Below are 20,179 nucleotides of genomic sequence, written 5' to 3'. Positions count from 1 at the left end.
CTCTGATTGACAGGACATTTTCCTCTGATGACTACAAAAATTCCATATGATGAGTGACTAGCACTGAATGACCCTAAAAGGATGAAGATCATGGTATTTTTAGAGTCTGATCTTATAAATATTCACTTACTGAGTGTAAGATGTCCATTCATCTTTATCTTACTGTACACTGCAATTAAATGCAATTCTGAAGTGACTGTCAATAAAAATAATATTTACAGTAGGCTTTATTGTATTGACATTCAGTAAAGAATTATGATTTTACTCTCTTTTAGATGGGGTTTGCAAAACATCAGACTGTATAAAATCAGGTAAGAATGAAAATATATACCTTCTAAATTAATTTATGTATTTTTAAACATAATTACCACCATGTAATGTCCCCATCTAACTGCAGACATGTACGGCACATTAAGGCTTGGGATCTGCTACCCCGAATAATTTTCTTAGCATAGTTCTACAAATGTAAAATCTTGTTATGTCAGATCTTACAAAGTGATCAGGGTCTGGCTAGTTTAAGACTTAAGACTCTCCAAAGAATGCCTCCAGCTTCAGAAAATGCTTTAAGTCAATCAGAAGATGGCTCTTCCCCACACCCATCTCCAAGTCAGAACTCAAGCCGAGGCTATGTCTCTAAAGAAGGTGCATTAAAAGAAAGTCTTGATCGTTGGTAGCTGCCATGTTACTGTTTGAGAAGATGCAATATTAATCTTCATGTTAAAAAAAAATCAGAATTTTATAGTCTGACAAGCTAAATTCATCCTTTAATAGCAACTGTATAAACATTCTTAATTTACATCCTGAACTCTACTAGAAGGCTACTAAAATGCATCAGAGAAATACTGAATTCCATATTATATATACTCTTCTAGGAAGTGGTAGTTTATCCATGCTTTCCCTTTCTCGCCTATAGTTCCTTCTTTCTGTTTTCTCCTCCAGATCAATTAATGCTGGTTTCCCTTTTTTTCCCGATTTACTTCTACATGTCCCTGTTCTTTTTATAACACTACCTCCGCCTCATTAATACAGACTTATCCTAGGCTTGGAAGCAGCCTCTCTCTCTCACGTATGTGCCAACATACATTTCAAAGCGACTCTATGCCAGCTCTGCCCTGTTTTCTCCTTTCATGCCATCTTCCATGGTCAAACAGTTGACAGTTCTTCATGCCCTTGCAGCAGTCTTCTCCACGTCAGGAGGAGAGGCCTACATTGCCAATGTGTAACCACCTTGTCATATCTGTATACCCCCTGTAACAGGGCTCTTTTGATTATGTGTTTTTCTGGGAGGCTTCTGAGGGTGTGACCCCTGAAGTCACTCTCTTGGTGTTCCTTTCTGGCAGGCATTCCTCTTTTGCTTTTTCCACCCCTGTAGAATAACTGGGCCACACAGTTCATGAAGGCTGTGGCCAAGCCACAGAAGGTGGCAAGAAACCTAAAACACAAGCTCAGAACATGGGTCGTTTCCCAGCACCTACACTGTGACCTCTCAGCTTACCAAGCAAACATCTTGCTTTTTGTTCAGCCTTGGTAACCTCCCATTGAACAGCATCATAAACATTTTAATAGCTGTTATCTTCATATAAGGTGGAACTCGTAACTTCTATGTAGATTCTGTACATCATGACTGGCCCCTCTGGAAGTTAAAAGACAGCCCTAGGAGAAGCAAGACACCCAGTATGTCAGTAGGAGACACAGAAAAGGTGGTGAGGAATCAAAAATGATTTGACAATCAACATACAAGAAAAATGTATATGCTTGCAAGCAAAGTGTATGCAATTTAAGTACAGTTGTTAAGGATTGTGAGGTATACAGCACCCATGGAGAGGTTCCAAAAGTTTTTGATTCATAGTCCCCATTTAGACTTGCATACATGCCAGAAACAGTGGAGAAAGGTCAGTTTATTGGTTTTCTTACTGCCATGGGACTACTTGTTTTAGGGCTCATCTTAGACAGTAGCCAAGGTGGCTAGGGTAGTTGCTCCCACACTTTAGTCCTGCTGGAGCCATCCACTGGTGAAGCCCCAAGGCAGTCTGTTTTCTCAATAACTGCACATTGTCATCAGCACAGCCTAGGTATCTTACAGGAGTTATTTCACATGGTCATCACTGTCTTTTAGTTACACTTCCAAGGTGTTTTTCTGCCACCATGAAAGCTCATGCTGTGGTTTGTAAAAATGATCTAATTACTCATCTTACTTGATTTTTATTTTTTTTTAATCTCTGAGGATGCTCATTTTCAGCTAAATAAGCATCCCTTTTTAAAAGAAGTTCAGATAGACCCTGTAATGGCAAATGAACTCAAAAAGAAAAGCAGTAGAAGGTTTGGAGAAATGAGGCATAATGTAAACTGAAGATCTAGCAAGAAGTGGCTAAATGAATTAAGCAGAATAGTTTCACTTTTTTATGCTTCTGGTAGAACATTTAACAGGACACAAATACTTAAGGGAATAATTAAACATTCTTACTGAATGTTATATTCTCAATACAGAAGTAAAATTGTGAAAGGATTACAGTAAAGACATTAATGGGAAAACAGCAGGCTTACAAAATTACATAACAGGGTGAAGAAGGAGTATTTAAAAAAATATAGATTGTCTCGGTTCAACAGAGAAAATCACAAAATATAAAATGAGAAAAAAGGGTAAACAGACTAAAAGGTGCCCAAATTAGAAAGGTACAGTGTGGTTCCAATGTCATAATCTCTTTTCACTTTTTATTAAATACAACTTTATTTTATTCACACATTTCTTTCATTTATTCACTATCATCTGCTCCATGTTCTACAAATTGCCTATTTCAAACATTAAAAGAATACATCCTAAAGAAATTGTGAGAATTCAGTCCCAAAACATGTAAAATGCCAGGGCAATGCTATAAATGTATTCTATGAAAATGTTTTCTACTGGCAGGAAAATGAGTTCTGTATCACAGAGCTTTTCTGTAAGCCACATTCTGCTGCCCCTATATAGGACATGGAAACTGACCCACTGCAGACAGGGGAACTGCTCTTGTGAGTAACTGCTACTACATGTGCAAGAACTGCACACTCCAGCCCGGAAGACATACAATTTACAACCAGGCAAAAAGTAGCTTTTGTATTTTAGCAGGTGTTAATACTTGGTATTTACATACCATACTGTAAGAGTCCTGGGAGGCAACCAGTGCAGCCCATTAAGTTATAGTGTTTGTAATTAAGTTTTAGCTGTGGGGCTGTACTTCAAATAAGATCTAAACAGATGCAAAAGCAATTATGTCAAACTGCAACACTTACTTCTGACCATATTATCTGTAGCATTAGTATGTGTTTCTGCATAGCAAGGGTCAGTTACCAGCAGCAGCTAAAAATGTGCATGGTCTGTTACAACTGCTGTCTCCATGAAGCCCTGCCATGCAGGAAGCAGTTAGGGTCAGGGAGCTCCGCCCCCCCCCAGAAGTGTGGATGTGCTAGCCCTTACAGAACTGTCAGTTCCACACACTGCATCTGTCTGTAAGTGATTTAGAATGGGTAGCTCAAAGCAAAGTTGGGAAGGAAATGGCCAGTTTGGATTTAAAACTGTTATTTACTAACTGAGGCAGGATTTCCATGTCCCACTGTGGTATAATGCATTTAAGGTAGAAATTGCTATAGAAGTGTTGAGCCTTCTCCACACTTAAATGGCCATTAAATGAAATGAAGTCAGAATATGAAAAGGGGAAGCAAGTGTTGGTAAGGACATAATCACCCAGAAGACTTGTTTGATTAGGGGGTCGCTAGAGTGAGTTCTTGGCTCCGGAAGCAGAACACACTGAATCAGGACCACAGAATGGTTAGCTGGAATTTGCTTCTCAGGGCTCCAAGAGCTTTAAAAATAGTTCAAAGAGTTTGTCAGATTTGTATAATTTAGTAAAAAATAATATTTAAAAAATGTAAAGTGCTTAAATCAGAGAAATAAACTGTATTATTGCTGTTTAACAGTAATCTTGCTGGGATTAACCTACAAGTTTAATATTGCTTCAAATCAGAATTTCATAAAAGTTCCCTTTTTAATTTGGCTGCTTCTTCCAGACCATGTAGGATAACACATAGGAAAAGTTAGGCAGATAGATAAAGACAGAAAGCAAGAACTCTTAACTTTGGAAAATTTATTGTGATCTTTCAAGAAATATAATTAGGAGTAGACTTTAAGTGAAACGGTAATGCCTTACACAGGAACTCACCAATACTATGACAGTTTTTTTGCAGTTAATTTCAAAATTTTGCCATAGGTACAAGCCACTGAAAAAGAATAAAGTGAAGATGCTGACAGGATTTATAGTATGTTTAATAGAAAAGCTTCAAATAAATGACCAGAAGAAAAAACGTAATGAAAATTCGATGTGGGTAAAATAACAGTAACTGCATAATAATGTTATCAAGGTTTGTGAAATCCATTGCAGTGTAGCACATAAAGTTACCATGTAATTTGTATATTTGAGCAGTTTTTTGAATAAGCTGGCATACTCTCTGCTGATTTTCCCGAGCTCAGACAGCACAGGCTGATGAGAATGGGGAATTTTGATCTCTCTCATATAATTTTCACCTAGGTAAGCATATTGTGATTCTCCTATATCCTCCCCAGGTCACTGATTGTTATGTCAGCTTATATTACTTTATTTGTAAGCTATTAAAACAACAATTGGTAATCAGAAGTACTACAATAAAATTAATCATTAAAAGTAATTGAGGTAAGGCTGTTCTTCAGTGACAGTTAGGAAATGGAATAAACAAGTGAGAACAGGAACAAACCCAAACACTGGTTCATCAAAGCAATACTGAGGACTAATAAAAAGTGTACCATGTATTATCTGTATTCGTATATGTACAAATTAACCTGTATTAGAATTAAAATAAAAAATATCCATCAGTCTCACACTTCTTATTTCCACAGCAAAAATGTCTCGGGATGTACAGCCATGAACTTAATATAAAACTTCCAGCACAAGTATCAATTTATTAATAACTTAGAGCATAACTTGGGATTCTGTGCAGCCTAATTGGTCCCACTGCCTTTGACAGGGCAATTCATGTGTCATTATGCTTCTAGGCTTGGTTGATAACAAAATCACATTTCATATCCATGGTATCAGCCAAATAAGGAATGGTTATCCTGGGGTTCAGATGCAAATTACAACCTTGAGGAGAGTATTCTTCAGGAAAATACTTAATACCTGTATTTTGCATGAAGCCCTAAGTGAAAACTACAGTTTCTGTGACTGAGCTCTTTCTGTTTGCAGTATCTGAACTTCTAGTTTTGGTAAAACTTGATGAGCTAATATTGGCTAGCCTGGACTTTACAGCAGAAAAGTTATGATAGATGATTATTTTTGTGTGACAGTAGCAGGCAAGGAAGATTAAACAGATGCTAGCAACAAACAGACTAGCAACCTGGTTCCATAGTTAAAGCAAGATTTGATATTACATAGACTGGTAATAATTTCTCAAATTTATGGAAGATGTGGATTTTTGTTGGGTTTTGTTGTTTGGGTTTTGGTTTTTTTTTGCAAAAGTGACAAGACAGTGGATGAGGGCCATCTTTTCTTGGTGTCAGAAGATTTCTCTGTGAAACTTGCCTGCCAACCCATTCCAGCATTTTTTCTTATTTCTGTATGTGCCCGTTGCCAGTTGTCCAAGTTTACTGGCAGGGGGGACATTCCTTGCTGTAATAGACCGGACAGTAGGACTGGATGATTGACTTTCTCAAGAACGGGTACAAAGCAAATGCCAAACTTGGTAAAAGCATGACTGAATTTCCCAATCTCTGGCTGTTGGCATGATGCTGTATCCTTTCAAATTGAAGTCAGTCTGCAATTGACTTAAGAAGGAAAAGAATTGGGTGCTAGGTATTGTACCTATTTCTGCAGTGATTTTTATGCTACTTAAGCAGTCCAAAATTGAAATCGCATGTGTTCATGGCCTTTTCCATCTGCCAAGCACTGGAACATCGTAAAACCATCAGATGTTGGCCTAAAATGTAACACTCATAAGCCAACTGAAGATCTCAAGAAAAACGGGGAGAGGCAAATCAACATAAATACTATACTCCGTCTATCCACTTCTCATTTCCACCAGCAAAAGAGACATGGAAAATATTGAAAATAGTGGAGAAATAACTGTAAATATTTGACTTACCCACATGGGAGGAATGAACACTTGAAAACACAAGCCTCACCATTTACTAAAAATAATGTCTGAAAGGATATTCATTATTCCGGGGAATTCAGAGGTATCGCTAGTCCTTGCTTGATTCCTAGCATCTCTCCTTTCTATGAGAGACTTTGTGCTAGCATGCTAGTGGTAAAAGCAGTCTAGGTGGAAGAGGAATACAAAAAAGAAAAAACACAGAAGGTTGGTAAACACCGGTTGGGAAACTGTCATGAAGTAGTAAGATTTCACTAGTGAATCCCATGTCACGATCAGTCAGTGACCGGTTAGTCTTTGACAAGCCACTTCAGGAAGGTCAATAAGGATAGCAAGAGGCAGTAGCAATTCCAGAAGAAAATCAGTGTAGATTCAGGAAAGCATTAATAGGAGAACTTCCCTGACTCAAACTTAAATGGTACAACAAAATCATTCTTTCATTGAAATAGATTGGATTCAGCTGACCCTACATCATACTTAATTACTTAAATTACATTACAGTGGATACTTAACCTTTGATGTGCTTGTACTTTTAATTTCTTTTTTTTACCACATTTCAATACAAAGAAGTGTAAGTCAGTAAATGAAACATCTTAGTTTTTATTTAAAACTGAGCAACCACTCACAGGGAGTAGGAACATTAGTCTGTTTACCCATCAGTAAATAAGCAACAGAGAAATAGATGTTATGGGCAGCAAAGGCACAGTAATTCGTTGTTCACTTGCTAGTAATTTTGTTTGGTCTAGAACATGCAAGTAGGCTTAAGCCTATTCTAAGATAAAGGAAATAGATTTATTACTTCCCTCTTCAGAGAAAACAAGTGTATGCATTTATTTCCTCTAAAGACTTGACCTTGATTTGTCTCGTATTACAGCAGCCCGAATCCTTGAGAACATGGACACCACTGCAGAACCTTGTAATGATTTCTACCAATATGCCTGTGGAGGATGGCTTAAGAGGAACGTCATTCCAGAAACCAGCTCCCGTTATAGTAACTTTGACATTTTAAGAGATGAACTAGAAGTTGTTTTAAAAGGTCAGTGGGGTTTATGTTTGTAGACTATATAAAGTTTCTTCTTATACCCTAATAAGATATGGTTGTCTAGCAAAGCTTAAAACGCTACCAAATATTTCAGTTTCTTTGTGTTAGGTTCAGGACAAATCTACCACAAGCTGTTTGCTTGGAGAATGCTGTGGAAGTTATGCTGTTGTGTCTGACACCGGAGTGGAGCTGACTAGTCCTGACCTTTCTGGTATCTGGACTCTGTGTGCTCATCTGCACATTATAACAACTGAAATCCATATCATTACAGTAGCAGCCAAGCTAGGTGAAGAAGAAGGTCTGCCTGTGTCCAGGTCAGCTGAAACGCTGGAAGTTGCTCTCTGGCAGCACTATGTCCTGCATATCTGTATTCCAAAGAGCAGGCAAGCAATTTTCTAACTAGTCAATCGTAAACTTAGAAATACTCCTTTTCCCACGAAATGGAATAGTGTCAAATTGTCCATATTCCCCTTTTTCATATGGAAATAACAGAATCAGAGAAGTCATTTTATACTCATGAAACATTCTCCAAATCACTCTCTCCAGCCTGAATATCTGTTTTTTCACTTTGCGCATCTTCTGATTTTGCCAATTTTGTAGTTTATGGGTGCCATGGTGTTCCTTAGACTTCAGTTTCTGTGGAGCAAAGCAATTGTAGAGTAGTAACTGGAGTAGCTGTAAAGTAGTGGCAAGAGTTGGCTGCCCCATAAGGAAAGGTGAACCAGGAGCTCAAGGTGACTCGAGGCAGGCAGGGACAGAGGCCTCACAGACAAGGGCATCAGTCCTATGGGACCCAAACCAGAAGAGCAGAGCAGGTCCAGTAGCAGGGACCAGGTTCAGCCAACAATGCCACGATCACCAGGCAAGTCCATAGTCAGTTAAGCAGTGGGTCTGCAGGCAAGTCAGCCTGGCAAGGTCAGGCTCAGCAAGGGAAAAGGCCAGGTCCAGCGTACCTGCAAGAGCATGGGCAAGGACCATGGGCAAGGGCCTGACCGGGACTGCTGCTCCGGAGCCAGCAAGCATAGAGTGCACAAGTGGAGGCACCAGATGAGGTTTCTCATGGCTCTTTCTTACAGTGCAGCTGTTTTCACAGAAGTATGAACCACGGTCACACAGCTGCACTGTACCAACGCAGACCTTGAATGCAAACAGCTAAACTCCTGGCTGCAGTGACGAGGCTGCAGATTAGGATTACAGGAAACGATGGTTACAGGCTGCTCAGTACATTTAGAGCTTGCTGGTACACCTAGGGCCCTGACAGCAATTCTCTTTGTACACAATTTGGTCACCTAAAAACTGTCCCTGAAAAGTCAGAGCATTTGTATTTCACCAGGGGTCATCCACAGAGTATCTACTGGACGACTTTATGTCCAACATATCAGCACAGACTGGTGTAATTCCAAGCCGTATAAACTCCAGAGCTTTTTCCCCTCAGCTTTTGAAAGGCAAAGCTTCCCTGGAATTTGAGATGGATGGCGAGTACTTATCGCCCACCCTCTGCTCCTCAGGATGCTATCCACTATGGTTCCTTCAATGTCTTTCCAATAAAGATCAGATATTAAGATATATTTGCTATCTGTGTGTTTCAGATGTCCTTGCCACACCAAGAAGTAATGATATCATAGCAGTGCAGAAGGCAAAAACTCTGTATAGATCATGCATAAATGAAAGTAAGTCTCCTGAATTTATTGCATATGGGATATATATCATCCAGAGAACCCCACCTTCACAGTCAGCTATACCTATATTCTCCTAGATTCTGTGCATAATTTTTTCAGAAATCCTTTGTGAAAACTAAAATGTATCTATTCTATAGAGTCAAATAAGAATGTCAATAGTAAAATTAGTATTGTATCTCCTGTTTTACCAGCTTTGGTATTTTAGGTGAGATTATTATATTACTCTTCAGTTACCAGTTTGCTGCAGAAATTTAAACTCAAATCCCTTCAGTTAATTGTGAGTTAACTTCTTTTGTAGAAATTATCAGGCATGAGGTGAAAAACAACAGGCATACCAGCCTTCTAGGACAGGGAGATAATTTATTTCAAGAATTTGAGCTAGATGCTGCCACCAGAGTGAGAAGCAGTAAAATAGTTAGCAGCGCTTCCTAAATCACGTTTTTATAGTTTCTATAATGTTATTAATAATTCTCAAAACTAGTATTTCAAGCTATCTGCAGAGTGAAAATACAATAGTTCTTCAGTGTCAAGGATGCAAGGATTTGTATATGCTGTTTGCAGTCATGACTGAAACGTTTTTGAAATTAAATGTTAAAGCACAATCATACATCAGAGCATAGTCCTATTGTGGTGATGGTGAAAACATTCTTCTCAGCATCATTATTCTGAACTCATTATAATAGTATAATATTTGTGTTTTAAAATCTCATGGTAACTCACTTTATTTTTTTTCCAAAAGCTACCATTGATAGCAGAGGTGGAGGGCCTTTAATTAGTTTGTTACCAAATGTATCTGACTGGCCTGTAGCAACAACTAACTGGGATTCTTCCTATGGTAAGATAATCTGTGTTTATTTCCTTTTCAGTTAAAATGTCTATATTATTGTACTTTTCATTGCTCACCAAAAATAGAGGCTGAGTATACCTTTCATTTGCTTAGGTACTACTTGGACAGCTGAGACAGCTATTGCACAGCTGAACTCCAGATATGGAAAAAAGGTCCTTATTAATTTTTTTGTTGGCACAGATGATAAAAATTCCACAGCACATATCATTCATGTAAGTCTCCCTGGGTGGCATCGCCTTGTTGATCATAAAAGTGCAACAGAATAACTAGAAGCACAGACACAAATGTTAACCAGGAGAAGCATTAGTGATGTGAAATTTACCAGAGTAAGTTGTAGATTAATTTGTGAATCTATGTAGTTTTCAAATGTAAATTGTCAGTTTCACAGTTAGTTCTCAAAGTTTGGATATTTATTCTGTGCACTCATATCCTGTTATTCTCAGTGAGATGAGACAATGGAGATGTATATAGACATACAGACACAATTTATGTGTACGCTGGACAGAAGACAGACATGATCTACTTATATATGCATGCAAGCAAATAAGTAAACAGTATTTCCTTACCATGTACTGCAGGCAGAAAGCTCTGCCACTGATAACCTGGGCCATGCTCCCAGTGGCAGAAAGCCCACAAAAGGGGTTGTGTTTTACAAGGTAGTCAGATTCCTTAGGTACTAATGGGAACTGCAGTCAGCTGGCAGATATGAAAGTGGCTGAGGACGTTTGGATAAGGAGTATGTTGAGAGTGCCCTGCTTGTAAATGTAAGATGATCTCTGAAAATGGAAAATCCAGAGGAAGACAGTATTACCTATGGTGAATCTTCACCAGCTACTCATGAGATGCAACAGTTGCAAGTCTAATCTTTCTTGTCGGTGGGTAGATAGATCCTTGACTACTTTGCATGTATGAATTTCAAAGGTGCAGTAAATACCTTGCTTATCCATAGACTGTTTTTCTCCTTTAAATCCACTGTTTTCACACTGGTTATGTGTAGCATGCTTTGTTGAGCAACAGGAAAAAAAAAAGACTGGAAAGAAGGACAAAAAGTATAAGGGGAGTGAAAAGAATTAAAAGTGGGCAACAGTATGAGAGAGACACTCCCCTTTGGCCAGAAGATAATTTGGCAAGCGTGAAGCATCAGTGACCTGTAATTGACAAAAGAATAGTACAATGCTATGCCATTTTGTCCTTAAGCACTTTTTTAATTTTTATTTGAATTCATAGATTGATCAGCCTGGGCTTGGCCTGCCTTCTCGTGACTACTATGACTGCACTGGTGCATACAAAGAGGTAAGACAATGCTGACAGATCAATGACTACCTTTTAGAAGTTTTAGCCATATATTTTCAAGGCAGACATATTCTCAAGAGGCGGGGATAGGCAAAGAGCGGGAACAGTCCTTCCCCAAAGAGATTCCAACACTGTGCCTGGGAAACATCAATGGGAGAATTGGGGAAACTGGAATAGAAAGGTAATGACGACAAGTATTTAAGCAAGGTTGATCTGCAGGTGAGACTAGCATGTGTAACAGACGAGAAAGAAGTTCTAATGGGGGTAAGTGTGCAAGAAGGCAAGAGAGCTGAAAGATATATGAAGATGATACAGGGAAATGAGATTAAGGGCAAGTAGAAATAAGTTAGCTAAGAATGGGAGGGAGCGTAACGAGTGTCCTGAAGATGAGGTGTTACAATATTGTGCCATCAATGTTAGTGACCTAGTTTAATCTTCCTAGCAGCACTAGGAGCCATAGGTTTTTTGTCTAGGCTCCAGGTGCCAGTATGTACCAATCGTCTCTGCACTGGGTGAAAAGACTGCACATTCCTCTGGCATCACTACACCCTGGACATCCCAACCTGTCTTTCTTCCTGTGTCCCCCTCCCTTCTCTTCCATTCCTCTCGTAATCACTGAACATATGTGGAAGAAAAGGAGTTGCTTTCCCACACAATTTCTGTATGATTATGCAAGTCAGAAGAGGAACAGCTACTTAACTTTTTAGGACCTCTTGGAAGGAAATAAACATGAAACAATTTAGCTTCGTTACACAGCTTCTGCCAGGCTTCTTAGCTGAATCAAGAAGTACTCATAACTGTCAGAGTTGTACTAAGATAGAATATAAGCGCTTATGGCTCACCCTTGTGTCACTACTAAAAGGATGCCGTTTCTGAACTATGATCGACTGGCGTCAGTTAGCAAGTGCTGCAGGTGTCGGTGGAGTCCAGGTGGACTAGTCATATCCCTAATAGGCTTAGAAAGAAAAAAAGAAACATTCGGGACCAAAGACAGTTTTCTGAATGAAAGATCTGGAAAGATCACTGTCCCCTAAGTCAACTGCTGAATGAAAATGCAGCAGCTGAAGTATGTGATACCACAGAAATTGTTTCAGATACCTAAAATCTTATGTGGTCTTCTTTAATTCATGTTTAGTTATTAGTCATATGCATTTTCATTAAGTTGTTAGCACTGATGCTGAGTATCCCTCCTTGCTAATCTTGGATGTGCTTTAAGTCCTTGAGAGCTGAAGTATGTGTATTTGCTGAAGTCATATAGATGAAATTGCTATCACAGTAATGCTTAATTAGCCAGTTTTCTTCTGTGTAATTAAATGCAGAAGCAATGAAAACATTTTGGGTTTGTAGGTATTTTGCTTACAGTTACTACTCTAGTACTGATGACATTTAATTACAGATCATATGCTAGTAAAGACAGTCATTACCATATTAACTGTTCGGTTACATTATTATCATGTGTTTCGGCCTTTAGGAGCTGGCTCATGTATCAGAATTTGCTCCTTTCCTTGTATTACATTGACTGCAGCACTGAAAGGCAATTCCCCTTCTAATCTCTGACCTACCTTAAAGTATTGTACTACTTCCCACTGCTGAAAGTAGAGGGGGAAGTATTTTAAAAAAAACCAGAGATTTATCACTGAAAGGCAGATTCATAATACTCTTACAAGCGTGAATACTTTGAGCAAGAGCTGTTCTTCCTTTCAATCCCTGCACTCCGATAGCAGCCTTTTCCTGGCTCTGTTTCCTGCCGTGTCACTCTACTCTTTGAGCTGTACCTAACAGCCAAGATACCTGCCTCCTGCCCTTCAACCTCCGCCTTTGTCAGGACTTAAGTGGAATCTGTGAACAAGATAGTTTTAAAATCTTTTTTTCTCTTGTAAGATGTGTGACTCCTCTGCTTATATAGGAGTTATTCTGATGTTGAAGTTCCCACTGAAAGATCCGAGAGTATTTATACAGTCCATCTGAAATTAGCTGACTGACTTTGCTACCTGACCATAAAATGATCTGCACTTTAGGCCAAAATTAAAGTCCATTGATTGGTACCTGAAGAGCTCTGTTGACTTACTGGTTTGGGGTAATGTCTGTATTGAATTTTTATAAATTGTATTTAGATATTTTAAAATGGTATTTGCAGGCTTGGTATGTGCTCCCTTTCATGATTTGTAGTAGTCAGTGGTTTCATTGGCTTTTCTCTTTCTGGTAAAATAATCTATTTGAATTAAAAATAATGGGGAGAATTCAGTCCTTCAAGATGCTGTGAGCCACCTGTCTTTTTGAAGTCTGCTGTCAGTACCTTTCATGAGCTGCTCAGGGTCTTCCAGGGCACGCAGCCTGTTCTAGCGCAGCGTTGTTGGTAGGGAGGGGAGTCTGACAAGAGGTGGATGGCAAGGAAGGTAGTTATCAGAATGGCTGTATCAATGTAGCATTCATTAAAGGGGTTCATCCTACTGCCTTAGGAGCTGAACTCATCAACATATTTCTGTCAATGAAGTTGATTACATGCACGCTATTAGTTCTAGATTTTATCACTGTTTCAGTAGATGACACTATTGTGCATAAAATAGATTATTAGATAGTTAATCTAATATTATGTATTTTTATGTGCGTTTTAAAAGTGTATTGAAAAGACCATTTCTGTTGATAGAAAAATGAGTGTGGTTTATCAAAGAGGAATTAGAATAATATTCAGTTCCATAAAATATAATGAGATCTGTAGATATTTGACAGTGGAACATTTAAGAGAATATACTTCCATATTTACATTCTTATCCTTCGTGGATTCTTTTATGTTAAATTTAATATGTGTACTATATTGTCTATAGTATATCTAGCTATACTAAGTTTAGATACAGCAACATGATTTCTAAATGTTCCAAGAGGCAACTGAGGAGGTACACTGCTTCTGGGAGTAATTTTCCCACAATGTTAATTCAACACAGTCCATCAGCATTTCTCTCGGTTTTATGTTTCTGGGAACATTGCTTTTTGGAAGTGGTATTTTTGGAAGCTGTAATTAAAGTGAGCTAGAAAAAACACGGGTGATGGTTTAAATGTGGATTACAAATGTCTCATTTTAAGTAATGAAAACACAGTGCGGTAGTTGAGAGTGTTTAGCTTTGAACAGTGCTACAAATTATACAGCAATTTTCCATGAGGGAATTTTCAAAGTTAATTTCTATTTATGATATAACAGTATTTCAGAACAAATTACTATTAAACTGTGTCAGAAAAGTATTAAGAACTGTAGTTCATAAAAATGAAGGTGAAATCTTAATAATTAAAGTATGTGATAATTCCAGTTTTGTCTTTAAAATGTTTGTGTTGTTTCCTGCAGGCATGTTCTGCCTATGTTGATTTCATGATTTCTGTAGCTAAACTAATCCTACAAGAAAGAAATATTTCTTTCAATGAGAATGAGATTGCTGCACAGATGAGAAGAGTTATGGACCTGGAGAAAGAGATTGCCAATGTAAGAAAAACATTTTAAAGTTATCCTTTAAATAACTAATCTTTTTCTTAATACCTAAGAAAGCTAACTGTAAACTGAGTTAAGTTACTTGCTAGTGTTATTAGCTGACCCAAAGGCTGACCCAAAATATATGGGGTGTGGAACACCTAAGAGGAACACATAATAAGACAGACATGCCTTCTAACAAACAAGGGCAAATATTTCAGTTAGCTAGCTGTTTCACAAATAGCAAAATGTTTTATCTTAGGCTGTTCACAGAAGCTCTTCAAGACAAGAAAGAGCAAGAGAGACAGACTTGGTTTCTGCTAAGTCTGTTTCAGAAAATGAGTTTTGGGAGATGCTTTTGGGCCTCTTCTCACTTTGTCCTGCTTTCCCCGTGGGCTGCTGGGTTATCAGAGCAGTAGATTCCCAACCCTTGGCCTGCCATGCAGCAGCACAAAGTAATGTTTGTCCTGCACAAGCTGCTCCACAATGCTGATTGTTCCAAATGCATTTTTAATCAAACACTGTTCTCCATTAAAGTATGGCTTGGAGAAATAGCTAGAATTTGAACTTGCATGGAGAAAAACAAATGGAATTGTTTTGTCAAGCATTCATAAGCAAAAGCATGGTTTGTAATTGCTAAATGTTTCAGAAGGACCCAAAGCTGAGGAGGACTGTAAAACAAGCTAAATACAAATTTTTTAGCTTCAGCTATTTTTCAAGTTACACTGATAGTAAAGGCACGTGTTTGGCAAAGAAAGACCTTTCCCCCCATTTGTATAAACTAAAACCATCTGATTTTGATTTTCTTCACGTTTTCCTGAGAAACACACCTCTGGGCTTAGATCAGACATGGAAAATTATTACAAGAGAAGAAATTCACTGAAGACTTAAGGGGGAGTACAAAAAGAAACCACAACTGAAATGTCTCTACAGCAGTTGCTGCTGGTAGAGAGTACAGCTTGTAGTGGGTAAGCTGCTACTGCCTCAGTTTTTAACCTCTTTGAAAACTTAGCACCAGCCTGAATGTTACTGGAAGCAAGCTGCCTTTGTGCTCTTGGGAATTTGTTAAAGAAATCACAGAAAAAAAGTACTGAATGCACAACAGAGTAGGACAAAGGAAGCGTAAATCTTTTAAAAAAAAATGATAGATAAAATCAGACTTGGCATGACCATTTTCCAAAACAGTTATGGGTAAAATCTACTATTCTCATTCCTGAGCAAGACATTTAAGAGTACTCGAGGCAGTAGTGATGTAGGTTCTCCCATGTATTACTCTATAATCAATCACAAGATCACTTTTTCTGTAGTCGTTACTGTACCTGCATATGTCTCTGCCATTTAAAAAAAAGGAAGTTAAAAGGGGGTGGAGTATGGGGGGAATGAGTGCTGATGCTGTCACACAAGGTACTTCTGCATGAGAACAAAGGTATGAAAGAGGATACAAGAATGCACTTCAGAAACCTACGGTAGCGTGCTAGCAAGCGACACACGAGTGTTTGAGGAAAAGAACACAGAGATACCCAAGAGAGTATTCAGAGACCAAGGGAGCATTTACCATTATGTGCTGGTTTTGTCTCCTCTCAGTGTATGTTGTCCATACCCTACCCTAATTCCAGAGACCTCCCTCTGACATCTGCTGTGGAGAGGCTCCAGTGATTCACTTGCCTCATAAAGCACTGCCACGGACACTTTCATTATCTGCAAGAAATGGCCCTAATACAGCTGTGCCATTAAGGTGTTAATGTATGCACATTTTTAACACACTGGTGCAAAACCACATTGCCTAGATCAATTCTAAGGCTGAGTTATGAGTTATAACTCCCTTTCTATACAGTGGTTCCAGAAGGAACGTATCGGATAGCACATGCATCCTAATCAGAATGCTCACACAGCATTCCTGCCACAGCACACTGGTTGCCTTATACTCAAGAAGCACATCTCCTTTATTCCTTTCTCCCAAGATTTTGCACCTTGCATCATCCCAAGAATATCATCAGCATGTTCTTGTGTTGAGTGTTACCTACTGTTAACAGAGATTACTCAGCACTTTGAGTGGTATGGGGCTATGTTCCGGTCAGTGTTCCCGCACAGCCTAAGATTTTAATTTCTCACACAAAACAAATCCAAAAAGTAAAGGTCCATTTCACTATCAGAAAATTAGTATGTTTAATCTGTCCTTTTATATACTTTTTAATCTATAAAATGCTGTCCATATTTACACATAAGGTACTTTACAGTTAATCCAAGCTTACAGTAATGTATTAAGACAGCAATACCCATTTTCTTTCTTTTTACTTCCACTTGCCAAAATTCCTGTGAACTGACTCAATGTACTTAGTAATTTTCTCATGATTAACTTTAATAGGCAACAACAAAATCAGAAGACAGAAATGATCCACTTTTGTTGTACAATAAAATGACCTTGGCACAACTCCAGAACAACTTCTCATTGGAAATCAATCATAAGGTGAGTGATCAACAAGCTGTTATTTTAACCTCTAATTTATGACTGATGAGATTAAACAATGAAGCCTGACTTCTTTTTTTAAAAAAGACATCTCTTTCTGGAGCTGAGATACATTTAAAATTGAACAGGATACTTTGTGTGCACACTAGCTTACCTAAACATCTGATGACATCAAAGCATATTTAAAAGTTGTGCTTCTGTACCCTATTTCTCCTAACTTGAGGGCAGATCTCGCCCTCTGCTTCAACATAAAGAGATGGAAAAGGACAAAGGGGAAAAAAATAATCACGAGTTTGACTTACCCTCATGGATTCAGGATGATAAATCTTGCAAAACTTGCACATACATAACCCTTGCTGGAACTCAAGAGAATATCCTTTGCAGAGTACAAGCAAGTTCCCTTCCTATAATGACCATACCAGTTCCAGAGAGCCCAGGACAAGAGTTAAGACTGCAGCCACCAACTGATTAAAATGTCGCAGTGTGGCTATTCAGGCTCTCTCTGTCTATCCAGAGCTGCAGATTCAGAGAAAAAAGTCCTGTTTTTCCAACATTTCCTCCCTAAGATGGGCTCCCAAAGCAAAGAGAAAGGAGCCCAGGAAGTCATGGCCATGAACCAGGAAAATTCTCCCCCTGCCTCCCACTGTAGCTCTCCCAGGACGTTTCACCTCTGCCTTTTCTCTTGCCCTGAGCCATGTGCTGTTTGTGCAGTATAACCTTTAATTCATGGCACCACAATGTCTGCCTAAAGAACAGCCAAAGATTTGATAACAACATCTTGCTAGGCACAGATGGTTTTTATCATAAATGACTTCAGTTCAGCACCCTGCACAACAGGCAAGCAGGGTAACTCACGTGTTCCGTGGAGAGCACTTGGTCTGACTGGCAGGAGTGCATCATCGTGTCTTTGGAGGCCAGCTTAAGGTACTGTGAAATACCGTTAGTCCTACCACAGTTTCATAATCACTGCTATTTTTATTGACTTCAAATTATATGACAGTTCACTTCTGCCTAGCTTAATTTGTTTCATAATTTACCTTCCTCCCACAGGTCTTGGTTGAACAGTTACCGTTACCGTCATAATGTCAGAAACTAACTGCTCTTGTCACAGAATGGTATTGCCCTGGTTATTTTTAGTTCCTGGGGAGTGCTGCAGATCAGCAATAATCATCTGCTCTAAATTTATCCAAAAATGCTCAAAAGACACATGATGGGAGTTGGTAGCGTTGTTGTAATGGTCTAAGGATAGAACAGCAATTAGTCCCAAGATTAGCTCAAAGTTTGCTGCTTCTCTTTCAAACCTGAAGTGATTCTATTCCTAAAAGCTTATCTGCTTTCCTCAGCTACATTCGTTCATCTGATGAAAGATGCTACCTCTTCCAATAGAACTTTCCTCTCAAAAGATATAGACTCGGAAAAATCACCAATATTTTTCAAAGTAATAGGCACAATAAAAATTTTGAAAACTAGCAAAAAAAAAAAAAAAAAGATGAAAAGTACAAAGCTTATTTGCTTTTCTTAAATGTAACACCTTCCTTTTCCTTACAAAAGTGAGTATCTACCCAGTGTGGTAGAAACACTGTGTAGCTCTAGAACTTTGATGACAATTTTCAGCTTCTGCTCTGAATCATTTTCTCAGCTGAATGGTGGTGACAGAGGCCATGGATTAGGAAGGCTTGGGCCAACTGGAGAATCGGAAGCAGTGTATATAGTTAGCTGCAACACCAGTACCACTTATTAAAGAGGTGAATGGAGAGACTGGCGGAATATATAGCGCTTTACAATCTACTGTATTGCGAGCTGAAGGGTCTGTCTCAGCTGGTACCAGATAGAGGAAGACAACTTCATACTGGTGAAAATATTTTTCATGACATCAGCTGCAGGTGTGAACTTCCTGGGTAGGGGAATGCAGAGGTTATAACCTCCTGTGAATACTGCTCTGTTGCTTTGGGTTATGGGATGGAGGAACAGCGACGTGGCTGCACAGTCTGGTGTCTCTGCCCACTTCCAGCCTTGCTGCATGGCTCAGATCCCAGCGCTGTGCAGCTGAGCAGTGACTGCAGTCCACGTTCTCTTGGTAAGCAAGGGGGATGCCTGCATTCTCCAGGCAGGCCTTTAACCCATCTACTGTCCAAGGCACACAATATCGCTAACCAAATACTTATCACAGGGAAATTATTTTTCATATCAGCAAACAAGTAAGAATTTCCAGTTGAGAGTGCCCACACAGTAAAATAACGTTCTGGTCAGACTAGATGGACACTACAGAATGAAAACTTAACAGAAAGTAATTTTCATAGGCACTGGGTCATGAAAGTTATGTGGGCCTCTTGCAAAGGTGAATACCAGCATAAAGAAAATGGGGGTTTAGGACCACAGAGGCAGAAAAAGAACAAGAAGTCTAAACTGTGGCTGGGATTTGTCTGTTGCAGCATGCTGCAGACTGGCCTGATATCAAACCAGTTGCTTCTCCAGTATCTAGTACTGTGGCATGTAGAGGAAAATTCATCATAGATCATGGATTTAGTCTGTCTGGTTTACAGCCTATTAATATGTATCTTTTTATGGACGTCATTGTACTTCAGAACAAGTCCTTCCCATGTGCTTCAGAATGGATGGTCAAGTATACCATGAAGCTACAGAGACATACTGTAATTTGGGCTGTTAGTCCTGCTTTAAAAGTTCTTGGCCAAATACAGCAAAAAGGCAACTGAAAATTTTCCTTAAAACACCATTTCCGCTTTTCCAGGCTAAAAGGAAAGGGTTGTAACATTTTTAATGTGTTAGTTTGAAATGAAAAGAATGTCTTGAACCTTTCTGCTAAATACCACCCTATTTTACTAGGATTTTGGAGCACAGAGGATATAAATTATCTCAGATCAGTTAGTATTATTATGATGGCTCCATTTACAAGTAGTGCAGCTGTTAGGAAAACTAAAGGCAGAACGTTTGTGTTATGCAAACATAGTTAAACTGGAAAAAAACAAGCTAAATGCTGTTTCTTTATGATTTAACAATATACTAATGCATATTGATTTTACAGGTATTCAACTGGTCAAAATTCATAAATGATATAATGTCAACTGTACAAATTAATGTTGAGAACACTGAACATGTCATTGTTTATGACCCAGAATACCTTATCAAGCTGAAGTCTGTTCTTAGTAAATACACTCCCAGGTAGGTATGTTAGGTACTGTTGTACTTTGTGGTTTATTTCCAGTAAACTTAAACAGCC

General features: G+C 38.7%; 1 protein-coding gene across 2 annotated transcripts in view; it reads left to right on the top strand.

Moving 5' to 3' along the window:
- The window catches only part of MME (membrane metalloendopeptidase), a 48,806-nt gene that overhangs the window by 5,634 nt on the left and 22,993 nt on the right, over positions 1 to 20,179 (top strand). For both annotated transcript variants that reach the window (XM_055723944.1, XM_005440149.3), the window contains 9 exons: positions 276 to 311; positions 7,031 to 7,192; positions 8,788 to 8,868; positions 9,617 to 9,712; positions 9,818 to 9,936; positions 10,952 to 11,017; positions 14,355 to 14,489; positions 16,840 to 16,941; positions 19,985 to 20,121. In XM_055723944.1, coding sequence (XP_055579919.1) covers positions 276 to 311; positions 7,031 to 7,192; positions 8,788 to 8,868; positions 9,617 to 9,712; positions 9,818 to 9,936; positions 10,952 to 11,017; positions 14,355 to 14,489; positions 16,840 to 16,941; positions 19,985 to 20,121 — 934 coding nt within the window. The remainder of the gene's footprint in view (positions 1 to 275; positions 312 to 7,030; positions 7,193 to 8,787; positions 8,869 to 9,616; positions 9,713 to 9,817; positions 9,937 to 10,951; positions 11,018 to 14,354; positions 14,490 to 16,839; positions 16,942 to 19,984; positions 20,122 to 20,179) is intronic.

The sequence above is a fragment of the Falco cherrug genome, chromosome 11, assembly GCF_023634085.1.
Source record: "Falco cherrug isolate bFalChe1 chromosome 11, bFalChe1.pri, whole genome shotgun sequence".
Lineage (NCBI taxonomy): Eukaryota > Metazoa > Chordata > Aves > Falconiformes > Falconidae > Falco > Falco cherrug.
The sequence above is the reverse complement of the archived record's forward strand: the minus strand, read 5'-3'. Positions and strand labels throughout refer to the sequence as shown.